General features: G+C 55.2%; 1 protein-coding gene across 11 annotated transcripts in view; it reads left to right on the top strand.

The window, feature by feature from the left end:
- The first annotated feature begins 4,235 nt into the window (after nucleotides 1-4,235).
- Nucleotides 4,236-18,673, top strand: part of PAX2 (paired box 2) — a 101,916-nt gene continuing 87,478 nt past the window's right edge. For 5 of the 11 annotated variants that reach the window (XM_038140493.1, XM_038140492.1, XM_038140488.1 and 2 more), the window contains exon 1: nucleotides 17,281-17,391. In XM_038140493.1, coding sequence (XP_037996421.1) covers nucleotides 17,349-17,391 — 43 coding nt within the window. In that variant the 5' untranslated portion in view covers nucleotides 17,281-17,348. Of the gene's footprint in view, nucleotides 4,446-4,664; nucleotides 4,814-17,280; nucleotides 17,392-18,673 lie in introns of those variants that run through there. The other 6 variants (XM_038140487.1, XM_038140497.1, XM_038140494.1 and 3 more) reach the window with 6 other exon arrangements.

The raw sequence follows: 18,673 nt of genomic DNA, 5'->3' as shown, positions 1-18,673 counted from the left end.
CCTCCAACGGGGACCACCAGCCGGGGCCGTAGAAACATTCTGGGAAGCGCTTTTGAATTTAAACGTCACCACAGGGCAGCGAGGGATTAAGAGTGCCCGGCTCCGGGGCTGGGGCAGCCCCCCCTGGCCGGGCCGAGGCCGGGGCTCCGTGCCCGGCTCCGCCGATCTGCACTGCCCCCTCTGGCGGGACGCGCGGCCGAACCGGCCCGAGGCCGCCCTGCCGCTGGGGCCTCGGGAGCCCTGAGCCAGGGAAACGGCACTCTCCTCCCGGCTGGAGCTCCCGGCCTGATCTTGGCGGGGGACCTGGCTTCCCGCAGCCGGCCTGGTTTCGTGCCCCGGGGCGCCACCGGCACGCCCGCCCAGCCCACTCGTCCCTGCGCCACGTCCCGGTCGGCAACTTCATGCCAAGGCCCCTGCACCGACGTCGCCTGGCTCAGCTACCCTGGCTCCATCCCTCCCGCCCACCTCCCACCCCCGCCAGCACCCAGGCACCCCGCCGGAGAGACCCGAAAGGCAACGACCGCCCCTGCGGCTGCATCCCGCGGGCGGCCGGGAGGGTTCCATTCCACGGCAACACTAACCCACCGCCCCCAGGCATTCACCCCACCCACCCCAAAGTTGTCACAAAGCCACTCCGCTGCTCTGACACCAGCTCAGCTGCGGGAAAGGCAGCCTTTTCCCGTGCCAGAAACATCCCTGCAACTTTGGTAGCTCAGAGTACTCCTGCTCATCTCACAGCCTCTACGGACAGCCCCGGAACGGGCGAGAGGCTCACTCCTTGCCCTGCTCCTCTCACTTCTCCCTTTGTCCTCCCCCGTTCCGCCATCACCACGAAAAAGCACCAGGTGGTCAGCCCAACACTAAGGCAACAGTGCGGGGCAGAGCGGCAGCGGCACGGACATCCCGCACCTCTGAAGTCATCTCGAAACTCTCGGGAAAGGGCTGGATCTGCCCCTGCACGGCTGCCGGCCGGACGAACCGCTGGGAGCGGCCTCCGAGTGCCGAAGACCCCGGCCGGGGTCCAGCCTCGCCTCTGTCCTTGCCCATTCCTCCGCAGCTCATCTTTTTAATATCCTCTCCACCCTTCAAAGCACACCCAGGGAGAGTTGGACGAAGGGAAAGGCGCCCATTTCCTTACAATGCTCTCAAGCCAAACAGCCAAGCAATGTGAATTTCCTCCCGCCATTGGAAATCGTCCCTGCTCCCTGTGTCGCTACTGTCTGCCCTATTACCTGTTGCACCACTTTCTGTCTCGGATTATGGGGAAAGAGCCTGTCAGCCTCCCTTTTGCACACCACAGCCCCGTCAGGAGTTTATTCCTTGAAACACTCCGTCCTGGCTTCCTTGCTAAAAGGTGCAGGCAGCCAGAGCCCGAGCCCGCAGCGGAGGAACGGGGGGATTTTCCCGAGTGCTACGAGCGGCCGGGGGGAAGCGGCGGCCGGTGCTGGCTGGGAGCAGGGAGAGCCGCGCTCCCTCTGCCTCCGTATTTCCCTGGGAACTTTCTATTGCGGAGTTAACTATTAACTGCAGCAAAGCAGGCAATTTTCTTCGGAATGCGAACTATTTCCTTTATCCAGCAGATAGATGTTTGAGGTGATTGATTAATATGGAAACTGATATTAAAATATGTGTCGTAGAACACTTTCCCCGTAGTCACAGTCTCACGGCTACTGCCGCACGGAGGAACAGGCGTCCAGGGCAGGCAACGCTCCGAGCTGCTGCCGAGGGTTTTTCTGGTTCGCCAAGAAATGTTTTAATTGTGAAATACATGCAGATATAGTTATAATAGCTCGCATTAATATATCTGAACAGTGCTGAGCGAAAGGGCACACTGAAGGTGCACAGCAGGACTCACGCGGGGGAAGAAACGCCGGGGGTCCCGCCACAGAAGGGGAAGGTGTTGGGAGAATGCTTGGCGCTCCCCTCGGGAGCAAAGGCGAGGGTGGGTGTCCAACGTGTCGGCAGGGTAAAAAGCAGAGATTCACGTATACAAACAGGTACGCTATAACCATTCGTGGGGCACAAGTTTGCTGCAAGGGGAGAAACAAGAAATTTTACCGGGAAGTCTGTAATTCTAGACTCTCGTTAGATTATACTTTAGCACAGCTTTAAGGTAGGAAGAGTCGTGTGTCCATGAAGGTACCCATAGTCGTTCACTCCTGTTATCTGTAGCAGCACCTGCGCTTCTTGGTTATGGGTCGCAGTCTGACACCGAAGAGGACTGTTACACACTGGGAAACCGGGAAAAGTCCGGTTCCCGTTTATCCCGGCCCCACCATGTGTTGCTGTTCTCCCTCGGCTAGCTTCGTGCTAATTAACCTGTGCCCCTTTTAATTAAGAGAGGACTCTCTTGGCGGTGCCCCCCGCTCTGCCCGACGGCGCACAGCCGCACGTCGCCCCTGCCGCCCCCCAGGTGCTGAACCCCCGGGCAGCCCCAGCCCGGTCGCCCAGCACGCCCCAAACCCCCGGGCCGCCCGCCGACCCGCCCCATGGCCCGCAGAGGGGGCTGGCATGGGCACCTGCCCTGCTCGGCTCACTCGGCTCAGCCTCCTGACGATATTTTTCATGTTTCCCCCCCCTCCCTCCCCATTCCCTTCTCTGCCGATTCACACGAACATTTTATACAGGGAAGGGGGAATTTTCCAGTTTCTTTTGCTGCTTTCCCCCTCTTTCCCGGGTTTACCCCTCTCTCCCTTGCTCCCTTCCCTTCCGTTTCCTTGCCCCTCGCCCCCCCGCCGCCGTTTGTTTGTCCCAATGCCCGGCCGATCATCGCGGTGTATGAAGTTCTAACTGGTTTGTGTCAGGCAGCTCTCTCTAAGCAGTCTGGCGTGACGGATTAAACATCAACTAGTTAAATAAAAATTAATATCAACTGCCTCCTAACTTCTAATGTCATGTTGTTTATAACTAATGAACTGATTAGGGGATAAACACATCAGGAAGACATTTCTGCTTCCCTGCTCTTTCGAGAGAGATTTGCAGAATTCAGAGTAAATCTCCCAGAGTCCCTTCTGGGTTTCTCCCACACCAGTCTGGGGAGGGAGGACGGGGATTCCGTGGGGTTTGTTGGGGTAAAGTCGGAGGAATCTGGTGCATGTGTCAGGGTTAGCTGGACTTATTTAAACATCTCACCGAGGAAGCATTTCAGCGCGGCTGCGAGCAGGGCTCGGGCTGCAGGAGGTGAGGAACCACTCCAGGCAGATCCAGCGGCTGCTGCAAACCGGGCTGGAGACGGCGTCTGAGGCAAACACTCGTTGCTGCAATTATTGACTTTTGGTGCCCCATTTTAATATTTAAAATGAAACTTTTTTTTTCTTTGCTTGAAGAGGCAATCGATGATTTTTAAGTGATATGAAGGAAAGCGTTCCCTCCAGCTTCCTTATTTTTACAATTCTCCACTTGTCTGGGGCGTGCTTTTCGCCAGTCCGCGTTGTTAACATTTTCCTAAACACTTTAGAAAAAGAAACACATGCACACACATAACCCCCAACAGCCTCATCTTGGAGAGGTCCCAAGCTTTTAAATACTGTTTGCCCAGCACCGCCGGCTTTGACAAGACAATAATAACAGGGGAAGCTTTTTAAAACCAATTTAGCAAATGCAGAAATGTAATTTTAATGAAGAATCGATAGCAGAATGGTTCATTTTTCCTGGGACTCCTTGTTGGAGCTGAGAGAGACTTTCAATCAATGGGGAGATAGAAGGGGGGGAGTAGAAAGAGAGAAAGAAAAATATTCGTTCAGTGATGTCTTTAGCACAGGGAATTTTTCTTCTTTTCTTTGGAGCTTTGTTCTTTTTATTATTTATTTATTTTCAGTCGCAAAGCCTTTACCAAAACGTGGTCGTAAGAGCAAGACAAGAGACGAGTGGACAGATAAATGGATGGATGGATGGATGGATGGATGGATGGATGGATGGATGGATGGATGGATGGATGGACGGACGGATAAATAATCTCTCAGAGGCAAAAAGCTAGGAGCTCACAGAAGTAGACTTCGCAGGAGTGTCTTCTGTCTCCTCCAAACTAAACGGCGGAATCCCCATCCCCCGCCACCCCGACTGGAGTCTGCCCGGACCCCGAGCCGAGAGCTACCGGCTCCCGGGTGGGCTGCGCCACCATCCAGACCAATTCCCCGCCCGTCCCCGACGCGCTCCCCCCCTCAGCCTGAGCCCACCGCCTCCCTTTTCAACTTGGAGGAAGTTCCTCCTCTGTCCCGCGTCCCCCTCTCTCTTGCCAGCCCCTCTCCGAGCACATTTTTATGGTAATAAGACAACAAATTAATCTGCTGTTGCAACAAGACTTCCCTACAGGTAGCCAGCTTGAAGGAGGGGGGCAAGGGGAAGCAGATTCAAAGTCCAGGCGTTGTCCCCCCTCCCGCAGGATCCCCGCGGGACCCCCCCAGCCCTTTCCTCCCTGGCTGCACAGCCCTGGTAGACTGGAGCAGGTGAGCCCCTCTCCAATTTTATAAGCAGCAGCGCTGCATTTGCTTTGATTGTTATTTATTTTCCCCTCCTTTTAGCCTGCCCCGGCTCAGTAGAGCGGCGTTTCTTTCTCTGTGGCTGGCTTTTTTTTTTTTTTTTTTTTTTTTTTTGGTGGTGGTGGTGGTGCTCTGGTGTGTGTGTGTTGTTATCTAAACCGTTTAGTTTTGGGTGGTTGCGCCTAGATCTCGAAAGTCAGCGGGGGAAAGCAAGACACCCAAGCGGGGAGGAGAGAAGCGAAGAAAAGGCCGCGGCGGATCTACTGGCTTGCAGCCGTCCCGGGGAGACGGGCCATTAGGCAGAGGAGCCATGGCTCAGAGCTCAGGGAGAGCAGGTAAGGCGGGGGGGGCGCTGAATATTCAGCAGGGAGGGATGAGACCGTCACCCCCAACTCCCTCCTTTGGCAGGAGGCAGCCTGCTTCTGCTCTCCTCCACGCACACCCTCCTCACCTTGCCAGATCTCCCTCTAATATTTGCTATCTCACCTGAAAAACACCCCTTTCCCTTACGGGTGTCCGCTCCAGCACCCCTTAAAAGGGCTGGGTTCCCACCGTATTTATGGTGGCAGCTCGGCAAGGACCCGCAGCGGAGCCCCCCGACGCGAGCGAGAGCCGGGCCGCGCCCCGGTCCCTTCCCTCCCAACCCGGTCCGACCGCCAGCGGCCCCGGGCGCTGTGCCTCGCCGCCCTCCAGGCACCCCGGGAGGCCGAGCCTGCCCCCTCCGCCGGCCTTTGTCTATTTGCCCCAGTCCTGGAGGTGTCTCCCGTCCGCAGACAGTTCAGGGCATTGCTTAAACTCTTCCTTCACCGACTCCCTCCCCACCTCGGGAAACTTTGCTCGCCGTGCTGGCTCTGGATCTGCGTGGTTCCCGCCTCGGGCCCCTCGGGCAGCCCAGCGCCTTGCCCGGGCTCTGCGGGGGCGAAGCGCGGGGCTGAGGCGGTCGGGGCCGGCACTGCCTCGCCCCCGAGCGGGGGCTGCCTCTGAGCCCCCCAAACCTGCTCCGCCGACGGACGCGTCTCCGGATCGCCCCCGTCTCCCAGTCAGTATTTTTATGATTTGCAAACAAAGCTTCAAACAAACCCCGCCGGAGAGGTTTTCCTCGGCGCTGCCGCTCGCGGTAAAAGCACAATTACGCGGTTTGGTTCCCTCAAATTAAGTATATAAACAGAGCTTTTAATTAAGGGATTTTTTTTTTGGGGGGGGGGTGGGGAAGAACATTGAGGTTTAAAATACAAACCTCACGGACTGTCAGCACAGAGCCGAGCTGCTGTCCCGGCTGCCAGTCGTTTGCTGCAGGGTAGGCTTGGAAAAGAAAGGCTGCGGCGAGCGCTGGGAACCGAGGCTAGGAACCGGAGCTAACAGCGCTGGCTTTCTTTTGTCATTTCTGATGGAGTCGGAGGGTGAAATATCCCCCACCTAGAGAGGGATTCAAGTGCACAGAGAGACACGTACGGGAGGCAAATAAAAATATTCGCCCTTCAGAAAACCACATCTCTTCAATCGATAGTTTCCCCACATATAAATGTGTGTACACCACCTCTGTAAATCTCAATTTTAAACACGTTGTGTGTGAATATATATATATATGCATATACACGTGCAAGCTTATGTTTTCATAATCGAACCAATTAAATCTATTATATATGCTGTATACTATATATAAATATGACAAAGAATCACCAAACATGAAAGAAAATTACAAAGGCAACGAAAAGGGCCTCCTAAAAGAAAAGGCCACATAGGCAGATTTTTGCTATTCTGCACCGAAAATCTTCTAAGTCAAAACTGGAAAAAACCTTCAGAAAGTTTGCAAACCCCTCTGTTCCTTTTCCCTTCTGTGTTTTTAAAGGATCTGCCGAAGTCCCTTTGCATCTGAGGTTTAAATAGGGAGATCAATAGAAAACAGTTGTAATGATCTAATTAATTATGGCAAAATTAAAAGCGAGTAGAAAATCAATCTCTGATGGTGTTGAAGATGGAATTAAATTGATAGTCCATCTGTTCACCTCCTAGACCGTATAAATATGCAACCCAAGGACGGAGCTAATGGGATCGAGCTGCCTGGGAGACTCTCTCATTCTGTCTCTCTCTTCTTTTTACTTTATTCCTTCCCGAAGTTCAGCCCCGTAGCCCCCGTGTTCCCGCTCGCAGCCCTCTGTTCACCCAGAGTTCCCCCTCTCGCAGGAGACACGCAAAACGCAGCTAGTGTCGAGGAACTCAAACCGGCAGCAGTAGCCCGCAAATCTGAGGGTACAAAGCCGTGTGATTGGGAGGAAAAAAAGAAAGCTGAGGAGACAACGTTCAGTGAGAGCGTGCTCCCTATCGTGCTGTTTTTAAATCAAACGGACATGATGATGATGACGATGACAACGGAGTAGTTTGAGGATGTTCTCCTCCTTCTGAGCATCTTATTTACATTGGTCGTGGGTTCAGGAAAGTCAGCCCTCTCTGTAGCCGGATGTCTATAAAATACTGTGTGTGTTCTGTCAGGGAGAGGCGACACATTGAATTAGTTTCGTTGTCCGGTTTTCCTGACTGCGAAGCTCTAATAGCAGAGACCCAACGGGAGACCCTCGGTGCCGCCCTGTCCTGGCGCTGTCCCCCTTCCCCACACCTGCCCTGTCCCTGCCAGGCCAACTTTCCCCAAGTGGGCTCCGGCATTCCTGCGCCGGGCTGTCCTCGGGCTTCTACCCGCCTGCCCACCACAGTGACATTCTGCTGAACGACCAGCGCCACTTGAAAATAAAGGAGAATCGGTGTAATTGCTAAATTAGAGGCATAACTGCATTTGCCCGTAAAAAAAAAAAAAAAAAAAAAAAAAAAAAAAAAAAAAAAAAAAAAAAAGAGTAATAAATACCCCCTTTCCCCAATTCCGCGGTTATTTGTAGGTGTGGAGCATACGCTAACAGCAGGGAGAGCTAGGGCGAGCTGTCAGGCTGGAGGAGTTCCCCGCCATCCCGGCCGCTTTTTAATTGTGAAAAATTAAAGCAAGGGGCTGCGGTTCCATTGAAAAATAACCAATGAAACCGATGATACCATTGCCCGGGTTAGAGCTGCGTGGGCTGGGACGGTGGGGGAGGGCCGCCTAAATAAGTGAAGCCTAAATATAAATCAACTAAGACGGGGGGTCCCGGGCCCAGATCTAACCGCGTGTGCACACCCCCGCTATCAGGGCGAAAAAATTGACCGTATCTCACCAAGTTGTGTCAATTTAGTTCTGCCAAACCCCGAGAGCCGACGGAGGGAGTCCCGCCGGCTTCGCCTGCCGCCCCCAGCGCCGCGCCGAGGCTGGAGCCGGTCCCGGAGCCCCGCGCAGGGCCGGAGCGGGGGAGAAGGGGAGGGGGGAGGGCGGGTCGGGTCGGGCTCTGCCTGCGGGGACTTCCCTGCCAAAGTTTGTCTTCCCCTCACACTTCCCCATCCGGCCAAAAAAGAGTGCCTCGGGGGCGGGGGGGGAGCAGCCAGCAGCACCAATCGGATTTATTAATTGATGTATTGAAAAGAAAGATTGATTGACATCTCCTAATGGAAATTGCAGCCTCACTTTCCCGCTGCACGCTGCCCTCCCGGCTATCCCTTCATAAAGAAACCCTTGAGGCGAAAGGTAGATTTTCATTTAAAGTGCCCCAGTCCTCAATTTCACAGATTAGATACATTTTAAACACAGACGCACATATTGCAAATTAGAAGCTAATTTAATTATAAATCAAAACTGGGCATAAATCTGCACTCACCACAAAGGATCCATTTAGCAGAATGCAACCACCTCCCCTAACCCTGGAAAACTGCCTTGCAGAAATAACACTACATATACATTGCCAAAGTTATGGATTGTGCACAGTTTAAAGACGTCCACGGGAGATATTTTTCCCCACGCTGGGGGAGGGGGTAAAGAAAAATGTGTCAGAAATCAGCCGTTCACACGGTGACAATTTCTCCTAGAGAAAGGATTTCTCCGACAAATAAAAGTTTGCAGAGATGTAGAAGGTTGTAATTCTGAACTTACAGGCTAGGAGGGAGTCAGAAGAGGCAGATTTTTGAAGTCCAGCAGGTCAGGATCAACAACCACGCTCACACACGCACACGCACGCACACATGCACCCACAGAGCCAGGGTTCGTATTGATTGGTGACGTTTGGTTTGCAAACCTCAGAGAAGAGAGGAAGGAGGGAAGTACCGGGGTCCGAGTGAGGAGAAGGAAAGGCAGGCACCCGGGAACAACGCTCCGCGCTCGGAAAACCTCCCTCCCTCTGTCCGTCCCTCCATCCCGGATCCGCTCGTCCTCTCTCCTCTCTGCGTGCCACTCTCCCGCGCCCGCAGAGTTGCTCCCTGACTCCTCATCCCGCAGGAGCTGCCCAGATGAGGCAGCCAGGGAAACTGGAGGGATTTAGTGTCGGCTCACAGTTCAGTTCTTCCCCGCCCCCTCCACCTTCCAGTTCCTTTTCATAAGTTAGAATTCTCTATTTCCCCCACCCTTCCTTTAATCTCTCTTTCTCTTCCTCCACTACGCTGAGAGACCCCCCCACTTCTTTCAGCCCCTCCGTTTCCCCGCACACTTCATCCCTCTGCCTGTCCCTCTGTGTCTTCCTCCTCAGAGGCAGTAAACTCCGAGGCCATTAACAGCTGATGTTAAAGAGGCATGAGTCTTCCTGCCACTTTTTTTAATTAGGCGCCTAACTTGAGCTTTGGCGGCCCGAGGGGAAGGGAAGGAGCGAGCCCGTCTTTGCCAATGGCACAGGAGGAGAGAGAGCTAAATTCGCCCGTTTTCCCGGCTTTCCCACAAAGAGGGGTAGGGGGAAGAAAGTTTCCCCACCAACTTACGACCAGTTTCTCCTGAAGCCCTGCAGACTCGCATCTTTCCCCCCGCCGCCGATTCAAGCACTGCTCCGCAAGCAGGACCCCCCGCGCCCGGCCGGGCAAGCCCCAGCCCTCACCTGCGGCTCTCGCACGGGGCGGAGGGGCCGCGCCAGGTCCTTTGTTGGTGCGTTTCCAGCCTTTGTTTAGCGGTGGAAATGAGCCTGCCTTCCCCGACCCAGCTCCCGGCGCATCCCATCCGACCGGAGAGCCGTCCGTGGCGGAGGGAAGCGGGGGCAGAAGCAGGGCTCACAACAGGGCTTGGGAACCACTGCCAGAAACGCAACGGCGGCAACTTTCTCTGGGGAGGTGGATTTGTGTGTGTACAGAAATTGTTCGGGCTCAGCTTGGCAGGAAAGGAAAGGAAAGGAAAGGAAAGGAAAGGAAAGGAAAGGAAAGGAAAGGAAAGGAAAGGAAAGGAAAGGAAAGGAAAGGAAAGGAAAGGAAAGGAAAGGAAAGGAAAGGAAAGGAAAGGAAAGGAAAGGAAAGGAAAGGAAAGGAAAGGAAAGGAAAAGGAAAGGAAAAAGGAAAGGAAAGGAAAGGAAAGGAAAGGAAAGGAAAGGAAAGGAAAGGAAAGGAAAGGAAAGGAAAGGAAAGGAAAGGAAAGGAAAGGAAAGGTGGAGGGAAGGAAAGGAAGGAAGGAAGGAAGGAAGGAAGGAAGGAAGGAAGGAAGGAAGGAAGGAAGGAAGGAAGGAAGGAAGGAAGGAAGGAAGGAAGGAAGGAAGGAAGGAAGGAAGGAAGGAAGGAAGGAAGGAAGGAAGGAAGGAAGGAAGGAAGGAAGGAAGGAAGGAAGGAAGGAAGGAAGGAAGGAAGGAAGGAAGGAAGGAAGGAAGGAAGGAAGGAAGGAAGGAAGGAAGTCACTCTCGAGGCATATCTATCACTTCAGTGCATGTGTGAAGAAGTCTGCTTCCAACTTCCCCCGTCGGCCCTGCGGAGGGAGTGGAGCGAAGCAGTCGCCCCTCTCCCCGGCGGGTCTTTCTGTGCGATCATTTTTGGAGATGCGAATCCCAGGCAGTCATTACCACACTTTGGCCCCTCTGACTGCTGGAATTACCCTTTCCGGGGACTTTAATGGGCAAGCCATAGGGTTTTTCGCTGATCCGCAGCAGTTTTCGCTGCCTCCCCGTTTTTATGGGTGTATTATAGTTAGGGGTTATATAAATGTTTTTGCGTGTGATAACTGTAAATCCTAACATTTGCAAATCGCCCTGAGGCAAACTAACCTTGGACGGGCAGATAGAGGGAGGGAGGATCTCCCACTACTGCTGATTAAAAGGAGACTTTAATAAGCGTCTAATTCACTCATCGGGAGTTTTATGGAGAAATTACAGGACAAAAAAAAAAAAAAAAAAAAAAAAGACATCTCCAGCGTGGTGGGGGAGAAGGCAGTAGAGGGGGCTCCCACGCCTCTACCCCAGAGGCAGCCCAGGGCAAAGGCAAGAGACAGCTGGGCCTTGCCGGTGGCTCAGTCTCCTGTCACGAAAGAGGCAGGGTTCACATCTGGGCCAGTTCGTTTTTGGGTCAGAGGAGCAACACGAAACCCCCTTCCCTCTCCCCCGCTCCGCCGCTCCGGGGCAAAGAAATGATCAGGCAGACGACCAAAGAGGCTCTGGGGCAGCGGGACAGACAAACGGAGAGATCGGTGGCAGGAGTTTTGTAGTGAGCGAGCGCAGTCGGCCGTGGAGGCCGCCTCGACGGGAAACAGGTCTGGGGACCCCACTTGCAGCGGGGGCTCCTCCAGCCCGCACTGGGCGCGATGTTCGGGAGGAGGAATGGACCGAGAGCCCAGTTCGGTGCTGGGAGACGTGTGCCCACTCCCTGCCTGCCTGCTTAGGGTGGGAAGGGGCAGGCTGGGGCGAGCTGTGATGAGGCCGCCCCTGTCTCCATATGTCTGTGGCCCGGGAGGCTTGGAGACTCGCCCCAGCTCCGGCCGTCCCGGTGCGCTGAGAGGCGGCTTTGTTGCAGAAGTGTCTCTTCACATTGTTGGCTCTCCCCGCCCCCCCCCCTTTCTTTTTTTTTTTTCTTTTTTTTTTTTTTTCCCCTTTCCTTTTTATTCCCTTTTTTCCCCTCAATGAGGCTGCAAAAGGTCTTCGGCTTGTCTCGTTTTTGTGGCAAACGCTCTCTTGTAAAGAGGAGAGGTTAAAGTGTCGGTGACTGAATAAAGAGCAGCACACGTGGGCTATTACCATTCAGGGCAAACAAATGCAGAGAAGGGAAAAGCCAGCAGCAGGCAGGGCGAGGGGGGAGCGCAGCCCCCCCGGTACACACGCACCCGCCCCGCTGGCAGGGCCCGGCCGCCGGCCTCCTCGCGGCCCCGGCGTCCCCCAGACATGCAACCCACCCATGGCTCACAAAAGAGCTAGAGAAAGAGAGAGGGGGAGACATGAGGGGGTCTTAGATGGGAAAAAAAAGAAAGTAGCTTTAGGGGGAATGTGCTGTGGAGTGTGAAATTGCAGCCCGTGGTGCTCCATATTGTACCAGAAGCTCTCCAAAAACTCATCCTCCAACGTGACCAGAGGTGCTTAGAGGGGGAGAAAGAGAGAGAGGGGAAGAGGGGCTCGGAGACACAGGGGGAGGGGAAGGATGGGGCTCTTTTATTCTTTTCGCGCCCTCTTTCTTATTAATTGTTCGTTTAAAACATAACTTCATGTTTATTTGTTAAACTCGGCCACCAAGAGCAATCTCGGGTCTTCTGGGCAGAGCGGCTGGGGGCACAGGGAGGAGCAGCTGGACGCTGGCTGCCTCCCCCCACCCTGCTCGGCTCTGCCCGGCCCTGCCCGGCCCTAGCACCCTTCGGAAATTTCCCACAACTTCGGTCCTGTTTCCATGTCTCCACGCACCTCCGCCCTGCCCCATGAGCCGCTCCCCTCCGGTACGATCAGACACAGCGCCCATACAGCGAAGATGTGGATACCCCTCTCATCTGGGGGCTCGTTGGCGAGAGGCAGCAAGAAATCTCAGGCCAGAAATCATCTTGTCCTCAGACAAAGCACCCAAAAAGTCATCCAGGAATGTTTTATCAAAGCGTCCCCTTCCTTGAAGATCCCTCTGACACACACATATCGACTCCTTCCCTTAAATGCTCACATCTTTGGGTGGGGGGGTGTGTTATTTTTTTCCTCTATCTTTTCTCAGACAGGGATTATGCCACCGACTTTCTCAGGGTGAAAGTTAACTTAGTTGAGGCAGAAGCTATGTGTCAGAAAAACACACCTAGACAGTCAGCGTAGATTTATTCTGTGAATTCTTAAATATGGTGCTGAGAATATTAAGGGTTGCACTAAATCACCTCCAAACTACCAACGTTTAGGCTGTGTTTGTGCACTTGACAAGAGGAAGAAGACAGGCAGGGTGTGGAGCCCAGAACTTAGCAGCATCTCCATGGTGTACAAATCCAAAACTTCTACCTCTGCAGCACACGGTCCTGCATCCTATGGCCATAGGTCGCGTTTAGCTGTGTTCCAGCATAACTGGCTACAGACAACCCGTAGAAAATAGGGAACCATCGTGGGCGCAAGTCCTGGCTCTGGAGCCAGCTGCGATTGCAGGCACAACCGTTTGCTCCAGGCCTGAGCCCTCCGAGGGGCTCCCCGCTCCGCCCGACCCCTATTGTTCCTGGGCACAGCGCCCTTCCCGAGCGGAGAGAGGAGCAGGGGGAGCAGTTTCCGAGAGCAGTGTCTGTAGAACCTGGCTCCCAGGGACAAGGCGAGGCGGCAAGCTAGGGAAGCCAAGGCGGCTCGGGAGAACTTAAATGACTTCGAAGGGAAGCTGACAGGACCCTCGAGGTTATGTGTATTGGAACCAAGGGTGGGAAACAGGATCAATGGAGAAGATTTCGACTTGATCAGATGGAGAAAGCCGGCTAATGAAGCAGATCGAAAGATAGCTATCATTGCAACTCCCCCAAAAGTTTATTTTTCTTGAAATTTCCGCAGAGAGGCGGCCGTCTCTTTTGAAGTGTAAATGTTTCTAGCTTGGGGGAAGGCGGGGGGGGGGGGGGGGGGGAAGGCTGGGTTAGAGAAGAAGGGGGAGATCCTCAGATTCTCTTTGAGAAGAAGAAATAAAAGCAGGAGATAAAAAAGGAAAAGCAAGGCAAAGCAAAGCAAAGAGATTAGAAAAAAAGAAAATATTAATCTAAAGTGGGAGAGGGAAATAAGCACACAGGGCTCGTGAAGTGGAATAGATGGGAAGCTATGGGAATGGAAAGAGGCCCGTGGTCTTGGCCTCGCCCGGTCCCTCAGGGCACACGGCAGTGCCCGGGGACGCACAGACAGCCCGGTCTTTTTAATTTTGGTTGGCAGAAACTGTTCAGTGGATTTAAATGTTGACAAAGCAATACTTCTAGGAAGTCCAGTGTGGGAAGGGGCACCAGGTGATATTGTGGTACGTGTGGTGGGGGAAGGGGACAGCAAACGGAGAACCTTCCCTTCCCTTCCCTTCCCTTCCCTTCCCTTCCCTTCCCTTCCCTTCCCTTCCCTTCCCTTCCCTTCCCTTCCCTTCCCTTCCCTTCCCTTCCCTTCCCTTCCCTTCCCTTCCCTTCCCTTCCCTTCCCTTCCCTTCCCTTCCCTTCCCTTCCTTCCCTTCCTCTCCTCAGGAAGCTGTCTTGTTCTACCAGGCTCAGGGCTCCCCGGTTTACTCGGGGTACCTCCGTGCATGGGATTCAGGCTTCATGTTGCAGTGTGCTGGTTTTTTTGTATTTCTCGAGCCTGCTACTCCTGTCTTTCTTCTCGGTGATATGGGGAAATAGTGAAGGAACTAAGGCAAAAAACATTATCGGGAAGAGGTTTGGGACTCGCCGGCTGCCCCAGACCACCACCGAGCTGTTATCTCCTCACCGTACAATCGTCAGTTACAAAGGCTCAGAGCATCTCTGAGACAGGGTCCATGAACTAGCCAAGTATTAGTGCAGGCGCAGGGAGCTCCCTTGCACCCGGCATTGCCAGGGGCTCCTGCCCGCACCACCCGCTCCGCCTTCGGGCTCGGCTGTGTGCCTGAGCACGGCCCCGAGCGCGCGGGGCAATCGGGGGGCCTGGGGCGGAAGGGAGTAAGGCCGGGGGCGACTGCTGGAAGACCAAAAGCGACCGAGACCGGTCGGTGACGCAGAGTTATGAAAGGGCCGTTTCCAGCCACGGGCAGCGCGGGAGGCGCCGAGTGGCGGGAGGGGTTCCCGGCAGCGGCGATAAGCGGGCTCCCGGCCCCGCCGTGAACAGGAGACTCTGCTGCCGGTGGGACTCGACAGCCACTGTTGTCCCACCGATAGATGCGCACGGACCGTGCCGTGCCGTGCCGTGCCGTGCCGTGCCGTGCCGGGCCGTGCCGTGCCGTGCCGTGCCGTGCCGTGCCGTGCCGGGCCGGGCCGGGCCGGGCCGTGCCGGGCCGTGCCGTGCCGTGCCGTGCCGTGCCGTGCCGTGCCGTGCCGTGCCGTGCCGGGCCGTGCCGGGCCGGGCCGTGCCGTGCCGTGCCTTGCCGGGCCGGGCCGTGCCGTACCGTACCGGGCCGTGCCGTGCCGTGCCGTGCCGTGCCGTGCCGTGCCGTGCCGTGCCGTGCCGGGCCGGGCCGGGCCGGGCCGTGCCTTGCCGGGCATCCTGCCGGGCCCGCCGCCGGCTCCTGTCGGCCCTGCCAAGCGACCGGAGGGCTCCATCTAGAGGCCGCGGCGGGGAGCGCCGCCGCGCCGCACCTGAGCCCGGCCGCCCCCTCAGACGCTGCGCGGGGCGGTCCCGCCGCGGCCGGGCCGGGGCCGGGGCCGGGAGGGCTGATGCGGGACCTGGCGGGTGGGCGAGCTGCGGCCGGCGGGTCAGAGCCACGGCGCGTCCACGGTGAGCAGGGCACCCTGGCCCGGCAGCGGGGCAGCCCGCGGGAAGCAGCGGCCGCCCTTAGTTTGGCGTGCGGCGGGAGTTCCCTGGGAGAGACGGAGCGGTGCCTTTGCCTTCGCCAGGCGGGCGGCAGCGCAGATCCTGAGCGGGCAGCGCAGAGCCCCCCAGTCCCGTGGAAAATTCGCCCTGTGCAGGTGCTGCCGCGGGAAGGAGCTGCTGGCAGGGGCGGGCAGGGCCGCCTCAGCCGCGCCTGTCCGCAGCTCAGCCCCGCAGTCACCGAGGACTCACTTCTATGTAATCCCCGTGGTGTAACAAAAAAATTTTCTTTACCAGATCATCCCTTTTTTTGCACACAAGGGAAAGAGAGAGAGGAGAGAGAAAGATAAAACATCAGCTGAAGTGACAAAATGATTTATGAGACAATGGAAAATATTTCATAAAGATCTCTCAGACATTCTTTACTTAAAGCGGTTAGGGAAAAAAAGGGGGGGCTGTTTTGTGACAGATAAGCAGAGGGATGGGGAAGAATGAAGGAAGAAAAGAGAAGGAAGTATATTTCAGGTGATGGTTAACTCTCAAGTCTGAAAATCAAAATTGAGCTCACAGCAATTTCCGTCTTGCATTTTTGCGCCTAGTTATTACCCTAAGAAGGTGCTTCTTACTTGCTCTGTATTTCTCTGCTAGGTCAAAGCCATGTCTATTTAAGCAGTAGACTTATTTGTAAAATAATTTTAAAATCCCACTCTAACATTAAAAAAAAAAAAAGAAAAAAAAAGAAAAAAAAAAAAAAAAGAAGAGAGAGTGAGAGAGCGAGAGGGAGAATCAGCAGAGATGTGGAAAGTGTGAGAGTGTGGGTTTGGATTTGCTGTTATTTCCCCAATGCATGTGAGGGAAAACTTTGCAATGACTGAAATAGGCCTAATCTCTTAGTTTAAAGAAGTGCAAGAAGCTTGCTTGCTCTTTCGTTCTCCTGTCTCGTTCTTTCTTTCTCTCTGTCTGGCTTCTATTCTTTTTTTTTCCCTTCTTCATACATTCCTCTCTTTCTGTCTCTCTCCTTTTTCTTTTCCTTCTTCTCTCCCCCTCACCTCCTTTCTTTCTTTCTCCCACACTAAGCCGCCCACCACGGAAGCCTTGATGTGTATCGAATCCCCCTCCTGTCCCGCTTTACACCGAGTAAAGTCTCCGGTAAAAAACCCGGAGCGTGACAAGGGAGGTGAAACTAGCAAGGCGTGTGTGCTTGTGTTAAATAAGGGAGTTAAGGATCCTGGGCCGCAAGTGACAACAAAGCGGGGCTCACGTCCGTTCCCGCGGGCCGGGCAGCGGCGCCTCTGCCCCGCACACGCACGGCCCGGGGCGCTCCGGAGAGCGCGGCCGGGGCTCCCCCGCCGCCGGTCCCGCAGGCAGCGGCCCCCCCCCGCGCCGAGCGCCGCCGGCCCGGCCCTCCTCTCTCTCCTCTCCTCTCCCCTCTCCTCTCCTGGCCGCGCTCGGCTCGGCGCGCTGGCGAATCAGAGAGTGTCGGAATCTATTGCCTTTGTCTGACAAGTCATCCATCTCCGGGGAGGCGGGCGGGGGGCTGAGGGCGCTGCGGCTTTTAGAGAGACACACACCGGGAGCGGAGGCTCCAGTCTCCGGCCCCGGCTTCTCGCAAGCACTTCCCACCTCGGGCGAAAGTCCGCCGGGCGCCGGATCCGCCGCCCGGCCGAGAGGAGGGGTCGCGCCCGCCCGCCGCTCGCCGCTTTCCCGGGGATTGCTACTCTGCTTTGAACTTAAATGAACTAGCCCCGGACCGCGGGAGGAGGAGGAGGGAGAGCCGCGTCCTCCTGCGCCTTCTGCCGCCTGGCCGCCGGCCGCACCTTGCTCCGGCACCCCCTCCCCGCCGCCGGGGATGCTCTGAGCCCTCCCAGCCATGACACCCACCTGCCCCCCGGCGCCGCCAGTCCCTCGCTCTCACGGACTCTGCTGACTCCCCCAAGGCCGGCGCAGCCCTTCCGCCCCCCGGAAAGTACTTCGCTGCCCGCTCCGCCGGGCCGGGGGCCCAGCGCATCCCGCCGCTCCCCTCCTCTCCTCTCCTCCTGTGCTTTTTTTGTTTTGTTTTGTTTTTCTTTTTTTTTTTTTTTTCAATTTTTTTCTCCCCTAAGTCTTGAAGTTGAGTTTTAGAGGCGACACGGCGGCTTCAGCCGATTTCTTCCCCTTCCTTTGCCTCCCCATGGATATGCACTGCAAAGCAGACCCCTTCTCAGCAATGCACCGTGAGTACTGGAGCCCGGCTCCTTCCGCTGCTGTCCCTTTCTCATCCTTTCATTCTTCCTTCCCCAGCCATCCTTCCTCACCTGATCCTCCTCCAGGTCCACCTTTTCACCCTGGCCGATAGCGGGCTTAGAGAGGCGTTCAGAAGGCAGGACGGGCACTGCCGGCCCGAGCAGCAGAGCAAGGATGCCGGGCAGCCCCGAGCTGAGGGGAGCAGAGCTCCGCGCCGGCAGCGGGGCGGGGGCCAGGACCCCCAGCCCGAAGGCAGGGGACTGAGCGCTGCTGTGCCTGTGCTGCGTGCCCTGAGCGCGCGAAGGAAAGCCCCCTCCGAACCAGGGCTATGCTCCGCAAATACACTTTCTCCATCGCCCCTCAGACAACAAGAGTTTATTCCGACTCGTGTCAGCCCCCGGGACGGGCCCTTTCCCTGTCCGTGCCCAGCCGGGCCGGGACTCCCCGCAACGCTCCGCGGCTTTAACCCCCCAGATTTCCCCGCGATGCGATGCTGTTTGCTTTGATTTTGGATTTCAGTGGCAGAGAGGGAAGACGCCAGTTTCGAATTAATGGCGGGTTAGTCGGTGGCTGTTCTGTGAGTCGTTTTCGTTTGGCGAAAGGTTGGACTGCGGGAAAAATAGGACAATTGTAAGGCAGGGAGATGAAGTGGCTTTGGAGGCTCCCAAGAATTCACGATCCCTCCTGGTTTATTTACCAGATACCCGGTGTGAATTTTAAACGCATTCCTGATACAGAGGAAAGGGCATTCGTGCTACATTTTCAATTTTAAAAGGCTTTCTTAAGAGGGGCACGAAGGAACGTGAAAAGCCTCCTTTACCAGGGACTGTAACAAGGAATTTCCAGTGATTTTAATTAAACCGCAGGAGAGAAAATAATTCCGAGATTTAAATTGAAGAAATAAAAATACAAATAGAAAACCGAGATTGAGAGTATGTTGTGTCAGGAAATGAATAATTAAGAGCAATTTGTAACTTTTGACACCGAAACTTTTGAGGACACGCCCTGCCCGCTGCATAAAACACAAATCGAAAAGATAGAAAATGGAAATGCTTGAACTTTAAAAAAAATCCGATTTTGCCTTGAGAAGGAAGGTGCAGAAATACAAACCCACGATTAAATCCCCAAACGCGGATGTAGGTAACTGCCTGTTTCCTAATAAGTGATTTTCAGAACACATCGCTTAAAATGTGAGGTTTGATTTCCAAAGAGCTTTAACAGCAAACACTCCGTGCTTCAGACATTATTTTTAGTTTTCACCGGTGCAATCTG

The sequence above is a fragment of the Motacilla alba genome, chromosome 6 (genome assembly GCF_015832195.1).
Source record: "Motacilla alba alba isolate MOTALB_02 chromosome 6, Motacilla_alba_V1.0_pri, whole genome shotgun sequence".
Lineage (NCBI taxonomy): Eukaryota > Metazoa > Chordata > Aves > Passeriformes > Motacillidae > Motacilla > Motacilla alba.
Note: the sequence above shows the minus strand (reverse complement) of the source record. Positions and strands in the feature narration are given on the sequence as shown.